Source organism: Rhea pennata, chromosome 5, assembly GCF_028389875.1.
Source record: "Rhea pennata isolate bPtePen1 chromosome 5, bPtePen1.pri, whole genome shotgun sequence".
Lineage (NCBI taxonomy): Eukaryota > Metazoa > Chordata > Aves > Rheiformes > Rheidae > Rhea > Rhea pennata.
In genome coordinates, this window is record NC_084667.1 from 13,326,573 (window position 1) to 13,348,059 (window position 21,487).

Genomic DNA, 21,487 nt, shown 5'->3' on the forward strand with positions numbered 1-21,487 from the left:
GTGTGATTACAACTTTTCAGGGCTACTTACAGAAGGGTGTTTAGAAAATTGTATTCTGTAAGTATCCAGTAGTGAGGTTTATCCATCATACTGCTGATATTGATCCTGCTTATATAGTTTACTGATTGCTGGTTAATTGTATGTCGCTGATCAATACACCACTTCAGTCTTGATATGGTTTAAACTGAATGAACTGAGCAGGTTTTCCCTGCAACATCAGTCCTTTTCTGGAGAGCCAACCTGTACCAATGCAAGGGTCTGCTGTGGCCCAGGCATGGGGCTTTACGTTTCTCCTTGCTGAGCTTCCCGAGGTCCCCAACAGCCCATTTCTCCAGCTTGTTGAGGCCCCTCTGAATGGCTGCATCTGTGGACCTGCAGAGGCAGGGCTGCACTTCACCCCACCAACCCCATCATGGATGAGGATGTTAAACTGTATCAGTCCTACTCTTCATTCCTGAGGGTTGCTTCCAACAACTGACTTCCAGTTAAACTTCCAATCACTGACCACTAACTACTTTTTGAGCCTGACAGACCAACCAGTGTTTTATTCACTTTGTAGACCACTGATTGAGTCCCTATCTCCCCAATCTTGCTATAAGGATGCTGTGGAAGATCATGTAAAAAAACTGAAATCAAGGTAAATCATACCCACTGCTCTCTCCACGCACATTGTCCCAGGCATCTCACCACAGAAGGCAATCAGGTTAGGCAGGCATTATCTGCTATGGTAAATTCATGCTAACTGTTCTTAACCACCTTCACATGCTTAGAAATGGCACGGTCTAACATACATCCACTGAAAGTTGGTTCTCTTACTGTACAAAATCTTTTCCATATTGGTGCTCAGGTTGGTCCAGGTCAAAGCCGTTACCAACTACAGGACCTGCTGGTCTCTGGGAAGAGGCTTGGTGTGAGTAAGGACTTACTGCACAAGTTCAAATGGGCACGTGCCCCCATTACATCCCATAACATCAGCTAATAGACAGGTGGCGAGGAAGGCAGAAGATCACCCTCTTGCTGCCTTTACAGATGGGACTTCAGTCTCCAGAAGTCACAAAGGTATTCACCGGGGTCTGCAGGAACAGGTCCTTAGAAAAGACAATGTTGCAAGGAAAAACAAATTTAAAAATCTACCTACTTTATCTATTACCTTCCCTCTTTTACACACAGTATAGAGGGTATGTTTGTGTGTGACAAAGAGGGAAAGCTATGTCCAATTGTGGCAAATACATAAAGTAGATAAATATTTCCAGGGCTGCTAAGAGATTAGCAAGAGGTTGATGCTTTAAATGGCAGGGCTCTGGTATGAAACCACATCCCTGCAGGAGCCTTGAAGCAATAACTGACATTTAGATCAGCATCGCCTGCTCAGAGAGGGCAGGCACCAGCGCACTGTGGGAATGCAGAGGTGGCAGGAGGTAACAGTGCTACGTTACAACATTAAATCCATCAACATCTGTTTTCAAGAAGGATCTGCATGCCTCATCAGTCTATGCTGACTGAAGTGTACCGGAGCCAATGCTGGACTGGCCATGCCAAGGATGCTTTGTCCAAAAGCCCGGTGTTAGTCAGAGGTTGTGCAGGACAGCAGTCTGTGATATCCATAAGAGTTGTTCTTTTCCTGAAGACACGTGGGCATTTTAAGTTCCTATATCTTAGGTACACTGACGACCTCCCTATTCAGAGCTCACCTGAATTTTCAGTCAGGTATCACCCTAATTCTCTCCAATAAATCCTTCCAATGCTGAGGCTTGCTCAACTCCTAGTCGAACACCATGGGAATGAGATGAAGCCACAAAGAAATCTAAGCAAAAGAGCCTGCCAACCCAGAGGGCTCCTAACAAACGGTGAGGTGTTTTGAGCCATGCGGCACTCCCTAACGCTCAGCCCGCAGAGGGAGAAGAGGTGCCTTCCCCCATCTGACACACAGTATGCAGCAGGGATGGCTAGCCAGTGACCTGTGGTGTCTGTCCCCTAGAAACAGCGGCTGGCGTAGAGGCCAACCAACTGGCAATACAGCTACACGTCACAGGGCACATGGAGCAGGGGGTGAGCAAACCAGACCAACTGCAGCAAGGTCTCCTGGGTTGAGCTTCTCGCTGAGCAAACATGACTCGACTGTTTGTACTGCAAACATCTGGCTGGGGATAAGAGAAGCCCTCTAACATCCTGATGTGTCCATCCCTGACATACAGAAGCTTACTCTCCTGGAAGAAAAACATTTGCTACCTAAATCCATTAATTCCAGCATGGCCTCACCTCAAACCCCTCTGCATATGAAGAGGGTAGCAGCATTTGCTCCCTGCAGTGCCCTGGGGCTTCCCAGTATCATGCAAAAGCAGCTACTTCAGTCAGGATACAATTATAGGGACGGAGGTGTACACTAGGCATCATGATCGCTGCTGCCAGAACAGAAACCCTTGCCTGAGTTTCCAGCAAGGTCTGCTGATACCATCAATCACTTCCTGTCCTACAGTATTATATAGTGCCACTGCAGGCTATCAAACAGCCAGTGCCTACAGGCAGTTGCTTTTGAGTTGTAGATAAACGTATCCTTCTGCACAATTTGTTGAGCAATTTGGCTTGCCTCCATATGAAAGGAGAAATATAAATGGAAAATATTTCTAATTGCTACAAGAAACTGCCTGAGGTAACCAAATAATATTACCTCAACATTCCTTAGGCAATTTCTGTGTTCTGTCTACAGAAGATTGGATAACTCTAGGCTTTCTACTGTCTCACCATCTTGCTACAGAAAAAGCATCTAACTTTTTCTAAGGGCAAGTGAAGCATGAGCCAGCTGGTAGAAGTTTCCTTGGGAACAGAAAACCAAGGCATTGTTCCACAATGATTTCCTTGTGCAAATGTATGAGAGCACTGAGAGTTACTCCAGGACAGTGGTGAAAAGATAACCTCTAACACAATCAGGCAAGAGCAACACAGTCAGGCAAGTAGAACAAACATTCTGCTAAGTTTCTCATGTGTTCTAGTAATACAGCCTAGACCAGGATATGGTGGTTGAGAGTCAGCAGGATTTACAGAATTGTTCAAAAGTTTCTTTTTTGTGGAATCTCATCTTTTGCAGCAAGCTTTGGAATTAAGGATTGTCATTAGGGCTATCTGAATGCCAAGAGGGAGAAAAAGATACACATAGGGAAGAGAGCTGCTTCTCTCCTCTCTTCTTGCTCCAAGCTATACTCAGTTAAAGGCAGTGCTGGCTGAAAAAGGTCACATGGCTTCCCAGTGTGACCTGAAGTGTTTGTAAGCTATATACAGAGGAAGGAGAATCCAATGCTATAGTTTTTGGGGGGAGTCATAACAGAGACAGCAGCAAGGGGTGGGGGGAAGAAATGAACAACAACAAAACAAACCCTGCCTTTTCTTCCCCTTGGTTTGCTTCTCCAGTACGTCTCAGGCAAGGCTGAAAGTTTTTTTCTCTGAGCAGCTATTGGTGGGTGAACTGGGAAATAAATTTCAACCCACCTCCAAAGCATTTCTGACTGACTGAGAACTTCTGATTAAAGCGCTGACCTTTCCATGAGAAATCAAACCCCAGTCTAATGTTGGAGGAGAAGAGCAAAGTCCAGTTGCTCAGAGCAACTATCTCTCCCTTCTCATTACAACCACTCTGTTCTCTTATCTGCTTCTCTTCAAGGCACCTAGCAATCCACACCGAAGCTCCTTCCTGAGCACACAGACATATCCCCACAGCAGCCTGGCTGGCCAGTGATTCTCCATGCAGTCATCCTCAAAGAGAGAACAACTCTGCCTAAACATGTTCTGCTTCACCTTTAGTGCCTCACTCCCCCTCATTCCCTCTCGGCCCCAAAATACCAGACAATGATGCACATCGGAATTCAGAGCAGTTGCCTTCAAGGTCAACACAGCATTCTCCTACCTCCTAACAGGAATAAACCTTGCTTGCTCCCTCAGTCGTTTCTCAAACTCAAAAAAATTATGCTCTTCACAGCTTTCATCTCATATTCCAGAGGCATCCCTCTTACTCAGAGGCTTTGGGACTGACAGCCAGTAATGTAACAGCATTCACAGTAGCTACAGTCTCGTGACAGGTAGATGAGTTTAATTATTCGTGTGGGTGGAAGAATCTTCTGGGAGATTTGTTTGAAGCCACTGAACTACAAAGGGGTTGGGGGCAATTCAGTGCAAGTGCATCTCTCAGACTTGCACAGACTAGAGGGGATCCTTTGATTACAAGGCAGCAGAAGTTAGCTAGCTGGGTTTCCCAGCAGACTTTCATTGCAGAGAAGGAAATTCCTCCACATGATTTCTTTCACTACAAAAAGTCACTCCAAAACCCCACCTTTCCTTCCCTTCGCCCCTCTGGATCTTCTCTGCATTGATTTGAGTTGATGCTTCTGGTGAGGGTTAATTGAAATTCCAGTATCCCATGGAAATTCCCTACTTTTCAGTCAAGTTTCGTGTTCCTCACTTTTAGCCTTAAACTGCTTCAAAGGCTGGAGAGTACTTGGTGACGCTGTGTCTCACACCAGACATGGCTGCATTTCAACAAGGAGTATACCATTTGTCTGCCCAGAGCACACCCACTTGCACCAAAATATTACAGGGTACCAGCCGGGGGCAGGAAGGTAAGATACTTTTGCCTATCATGGAGCTCCCTCCCTTCAGCATACTCAGCAATTCGGGCTGCGTTACCCAGCAAGGGTTAAAGAAAAGGTTAAAGAAAACTTCCTGCCCTTTAAAATCCCCAGGAAACTTCAGACAACAAACTGATCAGAGAGGACCAGGAGCGCACAGGCGAGCGGCCACGGTCCAAGAGGTCTGAGGGTAGGGAGGAGGGAGGTGGGGCCACGGTGTGCAGTACCCATGCGCTTTTAACAGGTTTATTCCGCTGGCAGGGATTCCTTTCAGAAGCATTTGGGTAAGTGCTGTACACCGCCGAGTTCAATCTGTGCTAAGCAGATTAGTTTCTTACCGGTGAAAGGTTCTGGGCAGCAGTAGAGAGTTGCTCACCATGTGATACGAGGGGACTGTCATTACGTTTCACAGATATGATATAATTATATGCTCCCTGGAGGGTACTTCTAATTGAATTATAGGGTGTCTCACAAGTATTCTGGGCAGCGGTTAGAGGAAGCTTTCGCTGCCCAGAACAACACAGAGATACCCTTTAATTGCATTAGGTGTACCTTCCAGGGAGCACTCCGTTTCTCTATGCAGTAATTTGGTTAAAAAATCATCTCCCCAAAAGTTTGAAAAAAGTGTCTTTAGCAGAAGTTTGCTGTCACTGCGTGCTCATTTCTTGGGACTCCCTCAGCTCACTCAGCCATGCAATGTCTCAACCCCATGAAACTCCCACAGTTGTAATGCAGAACAGCTCCACACTGCAAGACAGAAAACCTATTGAGGGTAACAGTATCCCCTGCCTGGTCATCACTCGGGTCCCTTCCCTGTGTTGGGGGGGAGGGGGAGAAAGTCAGAAGACATAGTGCTGTATAAGCTACTTGCCAGCCTGCTTGTGCAAAGGAGGTCTCAGCCTCCTCACAGAAGGCCTTGAGAAGCAACCTTCCAAGGCAGAATATTAATCCCAGTCCAGGCCAAGCACTGGCTTCAGTCATTGCATCCCATGCCCCCAAGGTTTCCCCTGCAGCACCTTGCTGGCTCGTCCTGCCCTCAACCACCTCTAAGCTGCAAACACTACCAAGTCCAAGAGCTGCTGAGACTGACCACAACCCTCTCCAGTGACAGCCAGAGCAACCCTGGGAAAGGGTAGCTCAGCTCACCTGAGTTTTCTCGCCTGGCTGCCCAAAGTTATACTCCCAGAAGATTAACTAAGCCCTCGAATTTTGCTCTCTGTTTTATTCTGAACTCATTCAGTTTTTTCCTCATGAACCAGGGAAGCTGCAGCACTTGGCTTGCAAAACAAGCTGCCTTGCTGACTTACCCCAGCCTGTCTATAAGCAGTGCATTGGGGAATAGTACCCATAAATAGCTAATAGCTATCTCTGCACTTCTGCAGCTCACCTCCTTGAGCTCCTAACTTTTCAGAAGAACTGCACATTGAGTCACCTGCAGGACCTTCCCCTGTAGGACTCAGGGAAAGGCCAGATAAGGCTGCACTACTCCTTGAGAAGCAGCAAACCATCCACCTGCTGATGACCTTCAAACATCTGAGAAACACCAGGCAAGCAGATGGAATACAGCCCAAGTAACAGGTCCTTTGCTCTTTACTTTCTCCTCTGGGGGCTGCACACCAAGAAATCACCCCATACTACTCCTCACATGCTCTGAGACTGCTCTCTACAAAATACTGTCAGCTAGGGCAGATGTCACATCTGTTGTGCCTTTTTTTGCTGCTCCATACCATAACAAGGATGGGATAATCAGGCCCCTGAGCTTGTCACCTCAAGGGGAAATGCAGCACCAGCTGCCTACCACAAATTCTAATGACCTGCTGAAGCTGCCATCAGCTCTGACTCTTACAGACTGTGTTCGCTTCCACGTCTAGCACCGTTTCACCTGTCAGGCCACAAAAAGAGCAAGAAAGACTGTTACGTTAAGAACTTGCTAATTATAGAAGACTAAGAACTTCTTATAGAAAATGCGCCACCATTAGCCCCAAGATAAAGCATGCGGCTCCACGATCTGCAGCCTCATGTGTTAGCAGGAGTCTGATATACTCCACTCTGTTACACCTTCCAGGTACTGTGCTGCAACCACAGTATACAACTGCCTGAACTTTAGGAACCGGCTGTAAGGCAAGTAGTTCTTGCTCACACAGTCCATTCGCTGCACTTCTGAAGTAGTCATCACTCCACCTACCTCAGGTGTTGTCAGCTAATGGGACACATCTGTTAAAAAAAAAAAAAAAAAAAAAAAAAAACTGCCAAAACACACATTTTTATTCCCCTACTCCACTGCAGAAAAAGAAAACTACTACGAGTAATCAAAACTGACCACAATAGACCCTAAAAGGGCTTTGGACATCTTTAAAAAAGCAGTTTTGATGTCTTAGAAAACAGACAGTTCAGTGCTTATTTATTCTTGCACTGACAGTCTATTGTTCCTGACATATTCTTGCTAAACAGCACTGTGGTCCACTTAAGAAGATGGAGATAGAAGTATCAAGCCAATACAACCAAGCTGCTGAGTTAAAAAAGAAATATTTTAACTCAGGAGGAAAGATATGTAAAGCAGAGATAACTTAAAGATTTAGTTAAAATAAATATTGATGGTTTTTTCATGCTTTTTTTTAATAGGATATAAGCAGAGCAGCACAGTGGTCAGCTGATGATTTTTTATAAGGGTGAGACCTGTTTGGCTTGCTTATCTCATTGAAAGAGACACACAGAGGCACAAAAAGTAGTTCCTACCACATTTCATTTTAACTACATGCTTTTATACTGAGGACTAAGTAGGCCTAGCAGTAGATAAACCATCTACGACACACTCATCACCACAGGGCCTCAGCAAAGGAAACTCCATTCGGACACATGAGCATTGGGGGGGTGGGGGGGAAATACCCTCTTTTCTCTCCAGCATCATCTATAAAAACTAAAGATCTTCAGTGACCTAACACAGTGAACACGAGAGCAGATCGACAGCTTTTACTTATATGAGGTATAATGTCACGTCCTGGGCTCCTATAATACCCAGGATGGCTGAACACCACCAGCATTTGGAAGGAGCTGGTTTGAGGTTTCTCATTGCTTCAACTGATCACCGCCTGAGCAGCTGGTGTGAAATTATTTCTGATAGAAAAAGGAAAAGCAGAAGCCGTCACATACCCGAAGTCCAGGGGGAAGGAGAACTCACAGGCACTCCCTTCACTGTGCCCTCCTGGGAGGCAGCCAGGCACAGAGGAAAAGCAGGCAGCCAAAGGGTAAAGGGAACCCAGGCAGACTGGGGCAGCCAAACACAAGGCGGGGAGTAGGAAGAGGAGCTTTAAAAAGGAAGGGACGCTGCAGCCTGCCTTGCGGCAGAGCCGTTCAAGAGAGGAATGGCTCTGTAAGCAGGCAGCTGGCAGGCATTTAGGAAGAGTGGGCTCACAGGGTGCAGTTGCATGTGACGAGGCTGTGCCGTGCTCCATCTGAGATTGCTCAGGATTAGAAGCAGCCTTGCAGATGTTTCTTTTTGCCTCACACAGGCCTTGCAAACCCAGGTGGAAAGAAGTGATCCTAGTTCAAACTCTGAAGTTTAAATTTCCAGCATGCTGACTATCTAGCATAACCATCCAAGGCCCAGCGTTCAGAGTAGCTAGTGCCTGCCCAACACTGGGACAGGCTTCAGCTGCAATGCTAACAACAGCCAGTGCTGGGAGCTAAGCAGAGACTTGAGGGGTCTCATCTGTCAAAAGTCCATCTGCCAAGACATCTGTAAACACATATGAGGCCAGATTCCTCCCAGCTTTAAATGTGCTGTCTTCACTGCACCTAAACAGAGGGTGAACTTGGTTCACAGTGCTTGCATTACCCAGCATTGTAAATTCTCTTATCATCAGCTTTTATGAAGCTTTTCATCAAGAAAGTACATATATATGTGTGTATATGTATATATATATACACACATATAAGCCACATTCCTACTAACAGGTAAATCATCTCTTATTTAAAACAGCTGCTATCTTTCACCAAGGGCAGCTGCTTCTGTTTAGCCATATCAGGAATGTTCTTGAGGGCTTCTGGTTTAGGAGATCATGAACTCTGCTGTTCCCTTTTAAGAAAATGATACACCCATATTTAACTTTGAAACTTTGCTGGGACTCTAGTATGTTAGAAGCCACAAGTGCATCACAGTAAAAAATATATACTTGTGCTGGAGTGGTGTCAGCTTTGCCCAGATAGGTTAAAAATCCTTCTTTAAAAAGATAAATACTTCATCTAAAGGAGAACTCATGTAGTAGGAAGAGTTCTCTTTATCTATAAGAATACATACCATCATGGAAACTATTTTAATTTGGTTTAATCTAAAACCATAATTATTTAGCAATATGGTACTCAAGACCAATTTTGTGCTAGGGTATTTGTACCAGCACATAGTACCTATTGCAAGGAATGTTAGCACAGTACACAAAAACCAACTTCTGGTATACCCCATCCAGTGCATCTAGACCTAGCGGATACAGACAAAGCATGCTGAATTTGGATACTCATCATGCTAGCAAAAACATACTTTGGCCACAGAAACTTAATCTAGCCCCCACACAAAATAAAAGGCAAAGTTTTGTTGGCACAACAGACTGCATCCAAAATAGGACTTTTGCAAGAACCCCACCTTGGGTTTGCACAGCAATGCTGGCTAGCACTTGTGGTTGGACATGGAGTAGCAACAAGAACTAGATTAAATCAGTAACAGCTGTTCCATCTGTCAGTGCTTTAGGACTTTTGGAAGCATGTCATTCAACTCCAGTCTTTCTTTTTGTTCCAAAACAAAGCTCATGCAGTATCATGATGGTTATCTTCCCAACACTGACAGGTCAGTGGGACATGAGGAGGAGTATATCCTGTTACTTCTTAGTTACATAACAGGGAGGATGTGGGCAATACAAGCAAAACACAAACATTCTGTTTTGTCCTCTACACCTTCCTGTTAAAGCCTGCAGAACTTTTTCAGACCGCACACTGAAGCACCCCAAAAGCCGTTGCCTGCTTTTCAAGGGCAAATTGTCTGAGCCTCACCACAGATTAATATCCTACTTCTGTCACTGTCTCCATAGAGCAGAGTTGGTGTACTTCAGAAGATTTTGCACATCTTACCTCTGTTGTAATGCCAAAGACAACATATCTGCAAATGCATCTCAAATGCTATCCCATCAAACTAGCTGCCTTACGCTCCTCCTGCACAGATGCAAATTATGTAAAGCAAGTGAAGGAAGTATGATGCTCATCCCTAGGTGTTATTTATTTTAAGTGCCTTTCCTTTTTTCCTCCTCAATATGAAGACAGATCATTTCTCCTGCCCTAAAAAGGAGGTTGCTGGTAATGCTGTGTGCAAATCCAGTTCTATCTGCTTTCCATTTCTCTCCTTGAGTATCCAGAGGTGAGGACCAATGTTGAATCTTACCTTTAACATTCAGATGTGAGACGCATAAAAATGCCATCTCATCTCAGCCCTGCAGCTGCATTATTTGTACAATGGCCTTCTCTTCCTCCTCATAAGGGGGGACAAATGTGATCTCTGCCTCTGCAAACCTGTGTGTAAAACACATGCCTACAAGCTGCTCATTTGCTAAGGTGCTTCATGCGATAATACAGAATGAGTAAAAGAGGCAAAATTCATCCGAGCCACAGTAATTAGTCTTACCTTGGTTCAGCATAAATTTGCTTGTTTTTTTAAACCCAAAACCCAGTTGTTCCATTTGGCACAGGGAATTTCCTTGTGTTTGTTTTCATTAGGAATGTCACTGCCCTTTAGGATGTCTTTCCAGAACCCCCTCACATCAGGTCTCATACTTCAGGCATCTGTAAAGTTCCCAGTGTCTTCTCTGTTAGCTGAGACTACATAGCAACTCTGAAGACTGACCACTACTGCATTTCTTTCTTTTGAGCTGGGGTCTCAGACTCTCTTTGTTTAATGCTGTTGCACAAACTCATATAAATGCCTCCTTTGATGGGCAACAAGTCATAGTCCTTCAGACAGGATGTCATTTGTGCTTCTTCATGGACAGATAGCAAGTAACTCCAGTCAACACCTGTCAACTATCTCAGCTATCTGGGAAGGTAAAGGTCAACTCAGGGCTTCTCTTCTTCCCAGGATGGTCTCACAGTCTCACATTTCTATGGGCTGATTTTACACATGCTCCAGGAACAGTCGCCTGACAACTCATACTAATCCCCCATACATCACACTACCCAGAACTCCCAGTAGAACTAAAGCAGAAACTCAAGAGTATGTATATGTAAAAATAACTTCAGTTAAATTTGAAATTGATACTGTTAAAAATACTAACATGAAAGAGAATTTCAGAGCAAGAACTAAATATAACAGCCTTTCACCACAATACAGTGAGGGAAAGATTTTTAACTGGGACCAGCTCCGAGACTGTCAATACCAGTGACTAAATTAAGGCCTAGAAAGAACTTGTTGCCCAGAGCAAATAAGAATGCAGATGGACAGGTGGGATAACTGAACATGGGAAATAAAATTGACCATCTCTTGCCTCTTCAGGAAATCATTAATTGAGGCCATAGAACTTCTAAGAGACTTCAGTGTTCTCTGTACTGCCGCTATCTCCCTTTGGGGGAAGATGGTACTATTCTTCCTTAATTTAGATTAAAATAGGAACCAAGAAATTCTAATCTAAGTGAAGGGACAGCGAGAGAAAGCCAGAAAGAGCTTACCCACAGACGGTGACAGAATGAAGAAGAGTTTGTAGGCTTCATTAGAAGTTCACTCTGAAGAGAGCTCTAATGGGAGGGAAGCATGCCCTGAGGGAAGGAAACTGTCTGCCTGGCACTGCACATTCTCACTGCCTGGAATCCCACTACTCAGGCTTGATTTTTCAAGGAAGGTTCTACTTGAAGCACAAATTGTTACGATCAGCACATAATGAACAAAAAATACTGAACTAGCGTTCAGACTAGATTATAAAAACAGCATCTCCACCACCTAGGTCATTAATTCAAGTCACCACAGCCGATACAGCCAAACCAAGGTCTCCAGATTCAGCACACCTCCACATTACATGACCAAAATTTAATTTAAGAAAATAAGCACCTAAAATCATAGGTACTGTTGACAGTTTGGGGGAAGTAAGGAAGAATTTCAGCTACAGTCTATATCTGTACCAAGCTGACTTGTGATAGCCAGGGAGAGGTCAACGAATCTGCCTAGATTCAGCACAGTTTTAAATTATATGAAATCAAAAGCCTCCCACAGATAGAGCATTGGCCAGCGGTCCAGGGAGATAATTTTTATTCCCATCTCTGCCTCTGAACTGTGGGGTAATGCATAGGTAAAAGAAGTCACTTTCTCTGCATTCTTCCCCTATCTATAAAATGGGAATAATGACCCTCAATCTCCTTTGCAAAATGCTGTTAGATCTACTGATGAGATGCCATGCAAAAGAGCTAAATATCATTAATAGCATTCCTCTTAAAATACCACTGCCATAGCTGTGTAAGTGATCAAATTAAAAAATTAAGCTGACAGTTTCCTCAAGCACTGAATTGCAAAAAGGAAGGACAATTAATTGCACCAGACTTCAATACAGTGTCCTTCAAACAGGTAACTGCCAGTCACTTTTCTCCATTATCACCTTCATCAGGACTACTGGGGCAAGCTCACAACAATTACATCAAGGTTAAGGCCCAAATATTTCTGGGTCCAAGCATGAGTGGAAAAGAAGGAGGAACAAATCTGACCTTCTCACTAAACACACCCAGGAGAGAAGGTGGCAGTAGCAAGTGGTGGCCACATGGGGCAGTTGTCAACCATCAGATTTGGGATATAGCTGCAATCTGAGCTCGACTCAGATAGGTCCACCTCTGGCACAGTTCTGGCCTTCACATTCTCCCCTACGCCCTGCATTCTGGGTGACTCATACTCCTGCCAGAAAATTATGAAGATCCAAACAGGAAGAAAGGCATGCAGTTTTCCATCACTTGGTGGTGTGGCAGCACTTTGGAGGGTCAGCCCACTAAGCTAAGCATGTACTCAGAGACAGGACAGGTCCCTGGCCAAGGATCACGTTTCCCATGGGCACAGTGATTCAGTAGAGCAGCCACAGCCACGCACACAACAGCTCTGGTGCTACCTTAGGGAAAAGCCAGAGAAGAAGGCAGCATGTGACTTACTAGCTCCTCCCCAGATTCTGAAGGTCAAAGGCAAAAAAACATCTCACTGTCTACCAAGGTGGTCTTAATATATTTGTCTCCAAAAGGATCTGTATAAGTAGAGTTTGCCCTTCTATCACTGAGAGCTCAGCATAATACACATACAAAAATGACTACAGGTTTCCACACATTACCTGAAAGTTCAGCCACGCTAACTTTGCACAGAGATTTTGAAGGCCGTTTAATACCAGTTTAACGCCACAGCTTCTCTCCACACTCCATTCCTTCTGAGTCATAGGTAATACTTAAGAACTATGGATTCATGGCAGATGGCTAGCTACATTTCTAACAGGTTGCAAATCCTATAAATGTTTGAGAAAACAGCAACACAGGCAAGCAACTAAGTAGTCTCTTGACCTAAAATGTAATTCAGTATAGCTTCAGCAAATGACACCGTCACAGCAGAACTTGGCCCTTTACCTTCTACCTGGCACATCAATTCACTTCTAGTACCTTATGTATCTCCTAAAATTTCCAAAGCAAGACATAGATCAATTTCCATATGAGTTTAAACAGTTTTCCTCTCTTGACTGGCTAAGAATTCCTTTTAGTATGCAAAAAGAAAATCCTTTAAAACCCAATTGACCTTTTGCTGCTGGCTCCTGATGTTTTCTGTATTGCTTGGACATGATAAAGCAGCTAGATCAATCTCTCTTTTATTTTATTTTTTTTTTTGTATCTCCAAGAACCCAACACTTATTTCCACACAAAAATGTTTAACAGAAAACTATTTAGTCATCTTGCAAAAAATCTACATTTTAGACTTGATCTCTTGATAGTTTTCTTTTAGTGAACAAGAGAAGGACCCGACTTAGCTGCTTAGTTCATATCTGAACCTCACAGGAATTCATAAATAACAAATATACTGAAAAAGCAGCAGCAGAATCAAATATTTGAGATATGGTCCATTCCCTTTTCAAGAGATGACAATATACAGGATTATATGTTGTGATTTATAGCTACCCAACACCCATACACATCCATACGCACACACATTGCATAAAACAGTATTTCAATAATAACTGCATTATTTCAAGCCTCCTCATCTCAGTCTGCTTTCTTTGTGCTCCCACCCAAATGTGAGTAAGGAAACTTTGACCATGTTAGTCTAGAATCACAGAGGTAATAAGCAAGACCCGGTGGCAGGATCCATTTCCCTCTCATTTTGTAATTTATGCATCAACTCATCTGTTTTTAGTCCCACATTCCTTAGGGAAAGCCTCTTAAAAATCAACCCTCAGGTAGTTTATTTTATCTCAATACATTTAAGTGAAGTCCCCTTTGCTGTTATCTTTCATGGAAAGTGCCCACTCTAAGAATCACCGGAACATTAGCCCTGGGAATTTGGTAGATCATAATGTCTCTCCAATAGCATAATCTCAAAGCTTCTGTGTAATTAACTGACCCTCAGATTAATTTAGCTACACTTTGCTACACTTAAGGAGGCCTACCTAAAAACTACTTACAGTCTGCTGCTGCAGAACATAATCTGAAGTTTTTAATGCATGAGCTGAGAGTATAAACTGAAGTTTTTACTCTCCCTCAATTTACACTGATCAGAGCTTTTTTTGTGGCTGCAGTTCTGCAGTTCTTTAACATACCTGCATAACCACAGTAAAGCTTATATGTTTGCAAGATGGTGTTAATTCACTTGCTTCCTCAACAGGTCAGAGACCTTTTAAAAAAGGGGCTCCATGAGCAGAATGACAGTGAAGGAGGCAAGGAATCCATATCAAGTGTGTGTAAAATCATGAACTGCTCCCATACCAGAACAGAAACTATTGCCCAAGTTTCCCCTTTCCTATATTGGAGCCCAGTCACCAGGCTGAAGAGGTTTTCATTGCATTCTGGTCCTCTGTCCTTACCATTCTCTACTGACTATTTTAATCTTCCTGCTTTTCTCTCTTCTGTGTCGGATTTGGCGGCTCCTCAGTTATCCCTTCAGCATGTATGGGATGTTAATACCTTGCAGTGGATTCCCCTCAGTGGCAAGGCATTTAAAAAGTAGGTCCCAAAATATTCAACAATACAACCCTCAAGTTGCTCAGTGGCCCAGTGTCTTCATACAGCCTTACAGAGATACAGTGACCAGTCATTCAAGTGTTGTCATCCGGATTTGCCCAATAGTCTATCAATTTATCAATAGTCTATTTATCAATAGTCTATCAGTCAGGATCGGACCATCCCAAACTAAACCAGACTATCCCAAAACACCATACCCAGACATCTCTATAAACTAGAGGTGACCAAAACTGAAGAGTTATTGTAGGAATAGTGGAATATGGGACCAAATTCCAAATTCGTGTCTGAATTACCTCAAATTTGTTTGTGGCCTGAATATATTATCAAAATTATTTTTCCTCATTCAGATTTAGAAAACAAAAAGGGAAGAGATTAAATCCCTCCTTTGGTTCTTCCAGGCTTTTGTGTTTGCATCCACCTGCCTCTTAAATAGAGCTTGTAAAGTATAGCAACTAAACAGTCCTCACTAAATTTAGGGGCCAAAAGATAATTAATGAAAACTTCACATGCTTCTAGCCCAAGACTCCATTCCCAGAAGACCTAGCAAGTTGAACGAAACTTTGGTGTGAATAAAGGTAGCCTGATAACCTACATGATCAGGCTAGTGTGTTTCACCTCCTTGTTAAGCTTATTAATTTGATTAAATACCACACTCAGCTAACTATACTAATTCTAGTTTCAAAAGAAACTCATCTCTGTTAGCAGCATGGTCTCCATGGTCACTGTATCCTAAAAGGTAGAGTAACTCCCCTGTAGCTAGGAAACTTTGTTCCAAAAGGCCTTTTGAAGTAGAAGGGAAAGTCACAGTAATGCATTAGATGTGGGCAGTTTAAGTACAACACAAAGGCCTCAGCTGTGCTCCAGGATGTCCTCTCTGGGTCACAAACCACAGCATTAAGCATCCTACTTGTATCTATTGTCTGGATCAGCCTTACTTTTTAAGAGTTTGACCTACAAGAATGTTCATGATTCTACTGAACATCATTTATTTTATACAAAGCAAGGCAACCATGTGGGTATGTTCTGTCACACTTTTCAAAGAAAACGGGAAGCCTTCCATCAACAGGAAGATGAAAGAAAGGGAGTACAGTGGATGGAGAACCGGCTGAAAAGCAGAGCTCAGAGGGTTGTGCTCAATGGTGCAGAGTCTAGTTGGAGGCAAGTAGCTAGCAGAGTTCCCCAGACTGGACTGGATCCAGTCTTGTTCAACTTATTCATCAATGACCTGAATGAAGGGACAGAGCGCTTCCTCAGCAAATTTGCTGGTGATACCAAGCTGGGAGGAGCGGCTGATACACCAGAGGGCTGTGCTGCCATTTAGAGAGACCTGGACAGACTGCAGAACGAGAGTTGGGCAGAGAGAAACCTCATGAGGTTCAACAAGGGCAAGTGCAGGGTCCTGCATCTAGGAAGGAATAACTCCATGCACCAGTACAAGCTGGGGACTGACCTGCTGGAGAGCAGCTCTGCAGAGAAGGACCTGGGAGTGGTGGTGGATGACAAGTTGACCATGAGCCAGCAATGTGCCCTTGTGGCCAGGAAGGCCAATGGTATCCTGGTGTGCATTAGGAAGAGTGTTGCCAGCAGGTCAAGGGACGTGATCCTGCCCCTCTACTCAGCCCTCGTGAGGCCTCATCTCGAGTACTGTGTCCAGTTCTGGGCTCCCCACTACAAGGGAGACATGGAGCTACTGGAGAGAGTCCAGCGTAGGTACGAAGATGATTAGAGGACTGGAGCACCTGCCCTATGAGGAACAGCTGTGAGAGCTGGGCCTCTTCAGCCTGGGGAAGAGAAGACTGAGGGGGGATCTTATCAATGTCTGCAAGTACCTGAAGGGAGGGTGTCAAGGGGTTGGGCAGGACTCTTTTCAGTGGTGCCATGCAACAGGACAAGAGGGAATGGGCACAACTGAACCACAGGAATTTCTGCCTGAATATGAGGAAGAACTTCCTTACTGTGAGAGTGACAGAGCACTGGAACAGGTTGCCCAGAGAGGTTTGAATATCTCTGGAGAGACTCAAAACTCGCCTGGATGTGATACTGTCTAACATGCTCTAAGTGACCCGGCTTGAGCAGGGGGATTGGACTAGATGATCTCCAGAGGTCCCTTCCAATCTCAGCCATTCTGCTATTCTGTGACAGTTTGGAGTTAAATGGCTTGCAGGTTTATTCTCTGGCAAGTCAAACCTGATGGCCTTTCACTGATGGGTTGTAAAGTCCGTTTTCTTGAATACCTGTCTGAATCCTGGTAGTACCCATTATATTTTAGATAATCTCCTCACAAGAAACTGTAATCACAGTTAACATTCTTTCTTTCTCTAGAGAAATCAGACTGAGGCTCAATTAAGGAGACTAACCTGCCTAACCCATCTTCCTGGAGAGGCAAGATGAGAACAGTGGATCCTTTTCCATCTTTGATCATGGCTGAATCCAGCCAAACAAGAACTTCCACTCTTTTAATAGGGAAGAAAACACACTAGAATCAAGCATCAGGACTGTAGATATCAGCTGGATTAAGTGGTTTAGCAGTCAAAGGCAGAAGTTGCTATTGAATTAGCACACCTCTAGTCCATAGCATTTAAATATTAACATCTTTGTGGGTACTGTATAGGGAGGCTTGATACAGAGATTTCCTTTCTCTGAGGCCAGTTGCAAGTCTGCAGAATTCTTCCTTTGATGGCTCAAGTGATTAGGTGTTAACAAGAGGAACCTAGGCACTTGACACTAGGGAGTTTTAGCACCAGGTTCACACCCCCTCCCTCTCTCTATTCCGCTAAGGGATTTTTCTCATTCCTCACTAATGTTAACAGCAGGTACTTAAAGCAATTAGACATTATCACCTCTCTGGTCTTTATTACTTCCTACCTGCATATCAGCTACCTTGTAGGCAATAAAAGCGCTGAATTAACAGGACTAGTTCAGACTACTCCACTTCCGTTCTTTATTCTGTATGAAAACACTGGGTCATGGAGCTACAGGGACAGGCTGTGAGCTGCAGTGCTTTAGAGCATTATTGCCAATTGCCATGGTATTTTATAAGGGGAAAAAACACACGTAGCAAAAGAACAGACATGGGGAGATCATAGAGAAAGTGACACAGAAGCCAAGGGGAGTGGAGGGGGATATGGGTAGACCATAAGGGCATAAAGGCTGGAATGATTGTACAAGCCCAGCAGAACAGCTTGCAACTGTGCCTATGCTCTGAATTAGCTACTACATTGACCCACAAGTTGCACTGGCAGCCTAGGGAGACAGGTATGATGTGTTGCTCTTGCTAAAAGAACGTTCTCTGTCTACTAAGCAGCTTTTGCTTGCCTGAGAATAACTGTTGTACACTTTTCATCTAGGGTTGGGTTATTTAGAAACTCCTGCGCCCTCTGTGTTGGGTTTTCAAGAAGATTTTACTCACATATTTAGAGGCTTTCCCATATTTGCCCAGCCAGGTGAAAACTTCACCTGTTTTCTTCTCTCTCTGCCTTTACTCACAGGCTCTTAGAGGATGATATATTTTCTTTCCACTCCCACAATATTTATAAACCTTTGTTTACTGTTCTCAAGAGAGAAGGGAGAAGAGACTCTGAGCTCTTGAATCCTGCTGTCGGTTCTTGCCTGAAAGAGGTAAGTAGGGAAACTGAAGGAAAGCTGAAAAAAGTAGCCTGTCCCTCGCAAGCATTCACCTGTAATGGAGGGAAAATGTAGGGTTAAGCACCGAAACCAGTCCCAGGAACAAAAATGAATGGGGTACTTACACAGTTTCATCATTCTTGAACTCCAGCTCCCCATAAGTGTCTTCAAAATCCTCTCCACCTCCTTTCGCTGTCCCTTCTACTGTCCTATATGGCACTATGACTGTACCTCGAGCACCTGATGTCCTTAGGACTTTGACTTCCATCACACCAATGCTCTCACTGACATGTATAACATCACACTCAAATGTGAAGATGCCAGCATGGTCATCATCCAGTATAGTCACTGTGGCCACACAAGGAGAGGCCAGTATGGCCTTTGGGTACGGGGAGTTACTGAGCTCTGGAGGTTCCTCATTCTCCACCACACGCAGGTTACTGAGCCGCACAAAGAAATGCTCATCCTCCTCAAAGATGTCATCATCAATAATTCCCACAGAGAACTCCTTCTGCGTCTCCCCTGATTTCAGGACAACAGTCCCTTCTGTGAACTCATAGTCAGCACCAGCATTGGCAGAGCCATCCTCTGTTTTGTAGTCCACATAGATGGTCTTGGACATGTCCCCTCCTTTCCGCACCACTGTCAGGAGAACAGCACCACAGTTCTCAAGACACTGGTAGGAACACGGGTCAAAATAAATTTTGGAGATGAATTCTTCAGGCTCATCTGGCCGCACTTCATGCAAGCTGGTGCTCTTCTTGGCTTGCTCAGCTGCATGTTTCTTCAGAATATTTCCAGCTCCGGTCATCATTCTAGTAGCTTGAATGCGATAAAAAGCTCTGCTCTTTTGCTGATGAGACAAGGCATAGTAGTTAGCCATTTCTACCAGCTGATCCAAGTCCTTTTCTGGGTGCTTCTGCTTCAGGTCCTTAAGGATCCGAATCATCTCTTTGCGAGATTCATCTACCTCCTTCCCCTCCACAGTCACTAGGTTTCCATCCAGAAAGTGAGAGTTCATCATCTTGCCATCCATCTCAATTCCCTTAGGGTGATCACCTTCTGATTCTATGATAATGCCCCTGTGCTTGTCAGTACGGTATTTTTTGTGCATATACTTATAGAAAAGCAAACGTTTATCTGCTATCCAAGCCAGAAGGACACAAAGTGGAAAGAAGAAAAGTGTGAGCAGACCTTCCCAGACCTGAACCACACCTGGAGAGAAAACAGCAAGGATCATGTACAACCAAATGTAAGCAAAAATGCTCCATGCAGCTGTGACAAAGAAAACCCTCAGGTGTTTTATCTTTCTGGTTTCCCCATCAGGGATCACATAGACACAGATGGCAATGATGATAAACATATTGAAAGCAGCACTGCCAACAATCGTGGAAGGCCCCAGGTCTCCAGCTATGAATCCATGCCCACATACTTCTATCAACGATAGAAGGATCTCAGGAGCAGAAGAGCCCAGAGCCATGAGGGTCAAGTTGGAAACAGTTTCATTCCAAATCCGAATGGTGGTTGTTGTGGTCTCTCCATTGGGTTTCTTAATTGTGATTTCTTTCTCTTGTGATGTAATAACCTCTATAGATGCCATGAAACGATCTGCAATGATGGAGACTCCAAGGAACATGTAGATCAATGCTACAAAGTATACAATAACCCGGGCAATTTTGTCCCCAAGGGATGGATTTTCTGGGTACCATATTGGCAGGATAACACCCTCCTTGCAGTCAAAAGATCCTGAACACGAACTGTTTTGTACTGAACTGGTTGAGTCTCCCGTCAAGGCAGCATCCACCTGCAAACCATGCAAAAACAGCACAAAAGTAACCAGCCCAAAATGGAGGAAGGCCGAGGTGAGAGGCTGCAAGCTTAACCACGCCATACACAAGATGCAACTTCCACTGTGTAGATCCAAAAAGGCCGAGAACCTGAAACAAACAAAACAGAGAGGGGGGAGGGAAGCATGAGAGAAAAGGAAGATGTAGCATTTGCCCATACACGCTTCAGTATCTCACCACTGAAGAGGACTGGTAGAGATGCATGGATTGTCTCTCTGCCACTTTGAAGAAGATATTTACCATTAGCTGGGACTCTAACAAACTGCAGCACTTACAAGCCTAGTAGATGAAGACAAATTGCTAAAAAAGTAGCTCAGAGAAAAACTGTACATAATACCCCATTCTTGGCCTACAACATATGCAGTTGGAATACTGAGCGCTCAGCTAATAGTCACCTAATGATGACACAGTGTGATCCAGAATGTAGCTCTAGAACTCGGCAGAAGAAACCAAATCCAGTGGCTCTTCTATCTCACCACCCCAGGCCTGAGACAAATTAAAAAATCACTAGTAACACAAGAAGCACCATCTATGGACACTGAGCAATCTCCCAGTGATACTCTGTTTGTAGGACACAACTCAATTAAGAGGTACCATGGTAGCCAAGGACTTACCAATCAGTTAAGATTGCATTCTGAACCATTCATATTGTCACAGACTAGACTATTCTCTCTCCTTTATAACCAGCCTCTGGAAGAATTTGGTCTCAGTATTAGTAACTGACAAATCATAAGGTTTGTGAGCCCAGACACAGCCAAATATCTGACAGGAAATATCAAACTTAATAGTGGCATTACCTAAAACATTTGCAAGGTTCAAGAGTCTCAGCTTCCACTGTCATTGAGGTTTGTACTCTTAAATCAGTAGGCCTAGGAGTCTACTGCAACTATCTAAAACTTGGGCAGTAAGTTGAAAGAAATCGTCTAGACTCTTTTTGTAGTCAGTGGAAAGAGACAGTCTCTTCCAGGGGACAGTTTAGAGGAGATCCCTAACGTTCAGATGGCTGCAATTCAAAGAAATGAACTGGCCTCTGAAACTTCAGAAGGTCCCTCCCCTTCCCCCTTGCACTGCATGTATTCCAGGCAGCATTTTAATGTTATCAGCATTAACAAGTGCGTCTCGAATGGTTATTTTATCATCACATTGTGTCACTTGCATTTTCTCAAAAGCTGGTGCAATCTT

The 21,487-nt window shown here is 44.0% G+C and overlaps 1 protein-coding gene across 10 annotated transcripts in view; it reads right to left on the reverse strand.

Annotated features, from left to right (window-relative positions):
• SLC8A3 (solute carrier family 8 member A3) overlaps window positions 1-20,388 on the reverse strand; it is a 110,870-nt gene extending 90,482 nt beyond the window's left edge. For 9 of the 10 annotated variants that reach the window (XM_062576839.1, XM_062576835.1, XM_062576841.1 and 6 more), the window contains exon 1: window positions 18,584-20,349. In XM_062576839.1, coding sequence (XP_062432823.1) covers window positions 18,584-20,349 — 1,766 coding nt within the window. Of the gene's footprint in view, window positions 1-18,583 lie in introns of all 10 variants that reach the window. The other variant, XM_062576845.1, reaches the window with a different exon arrangement.
• Window positions 20,389-21,487: the final 1,099 nt, after the last annotated feature.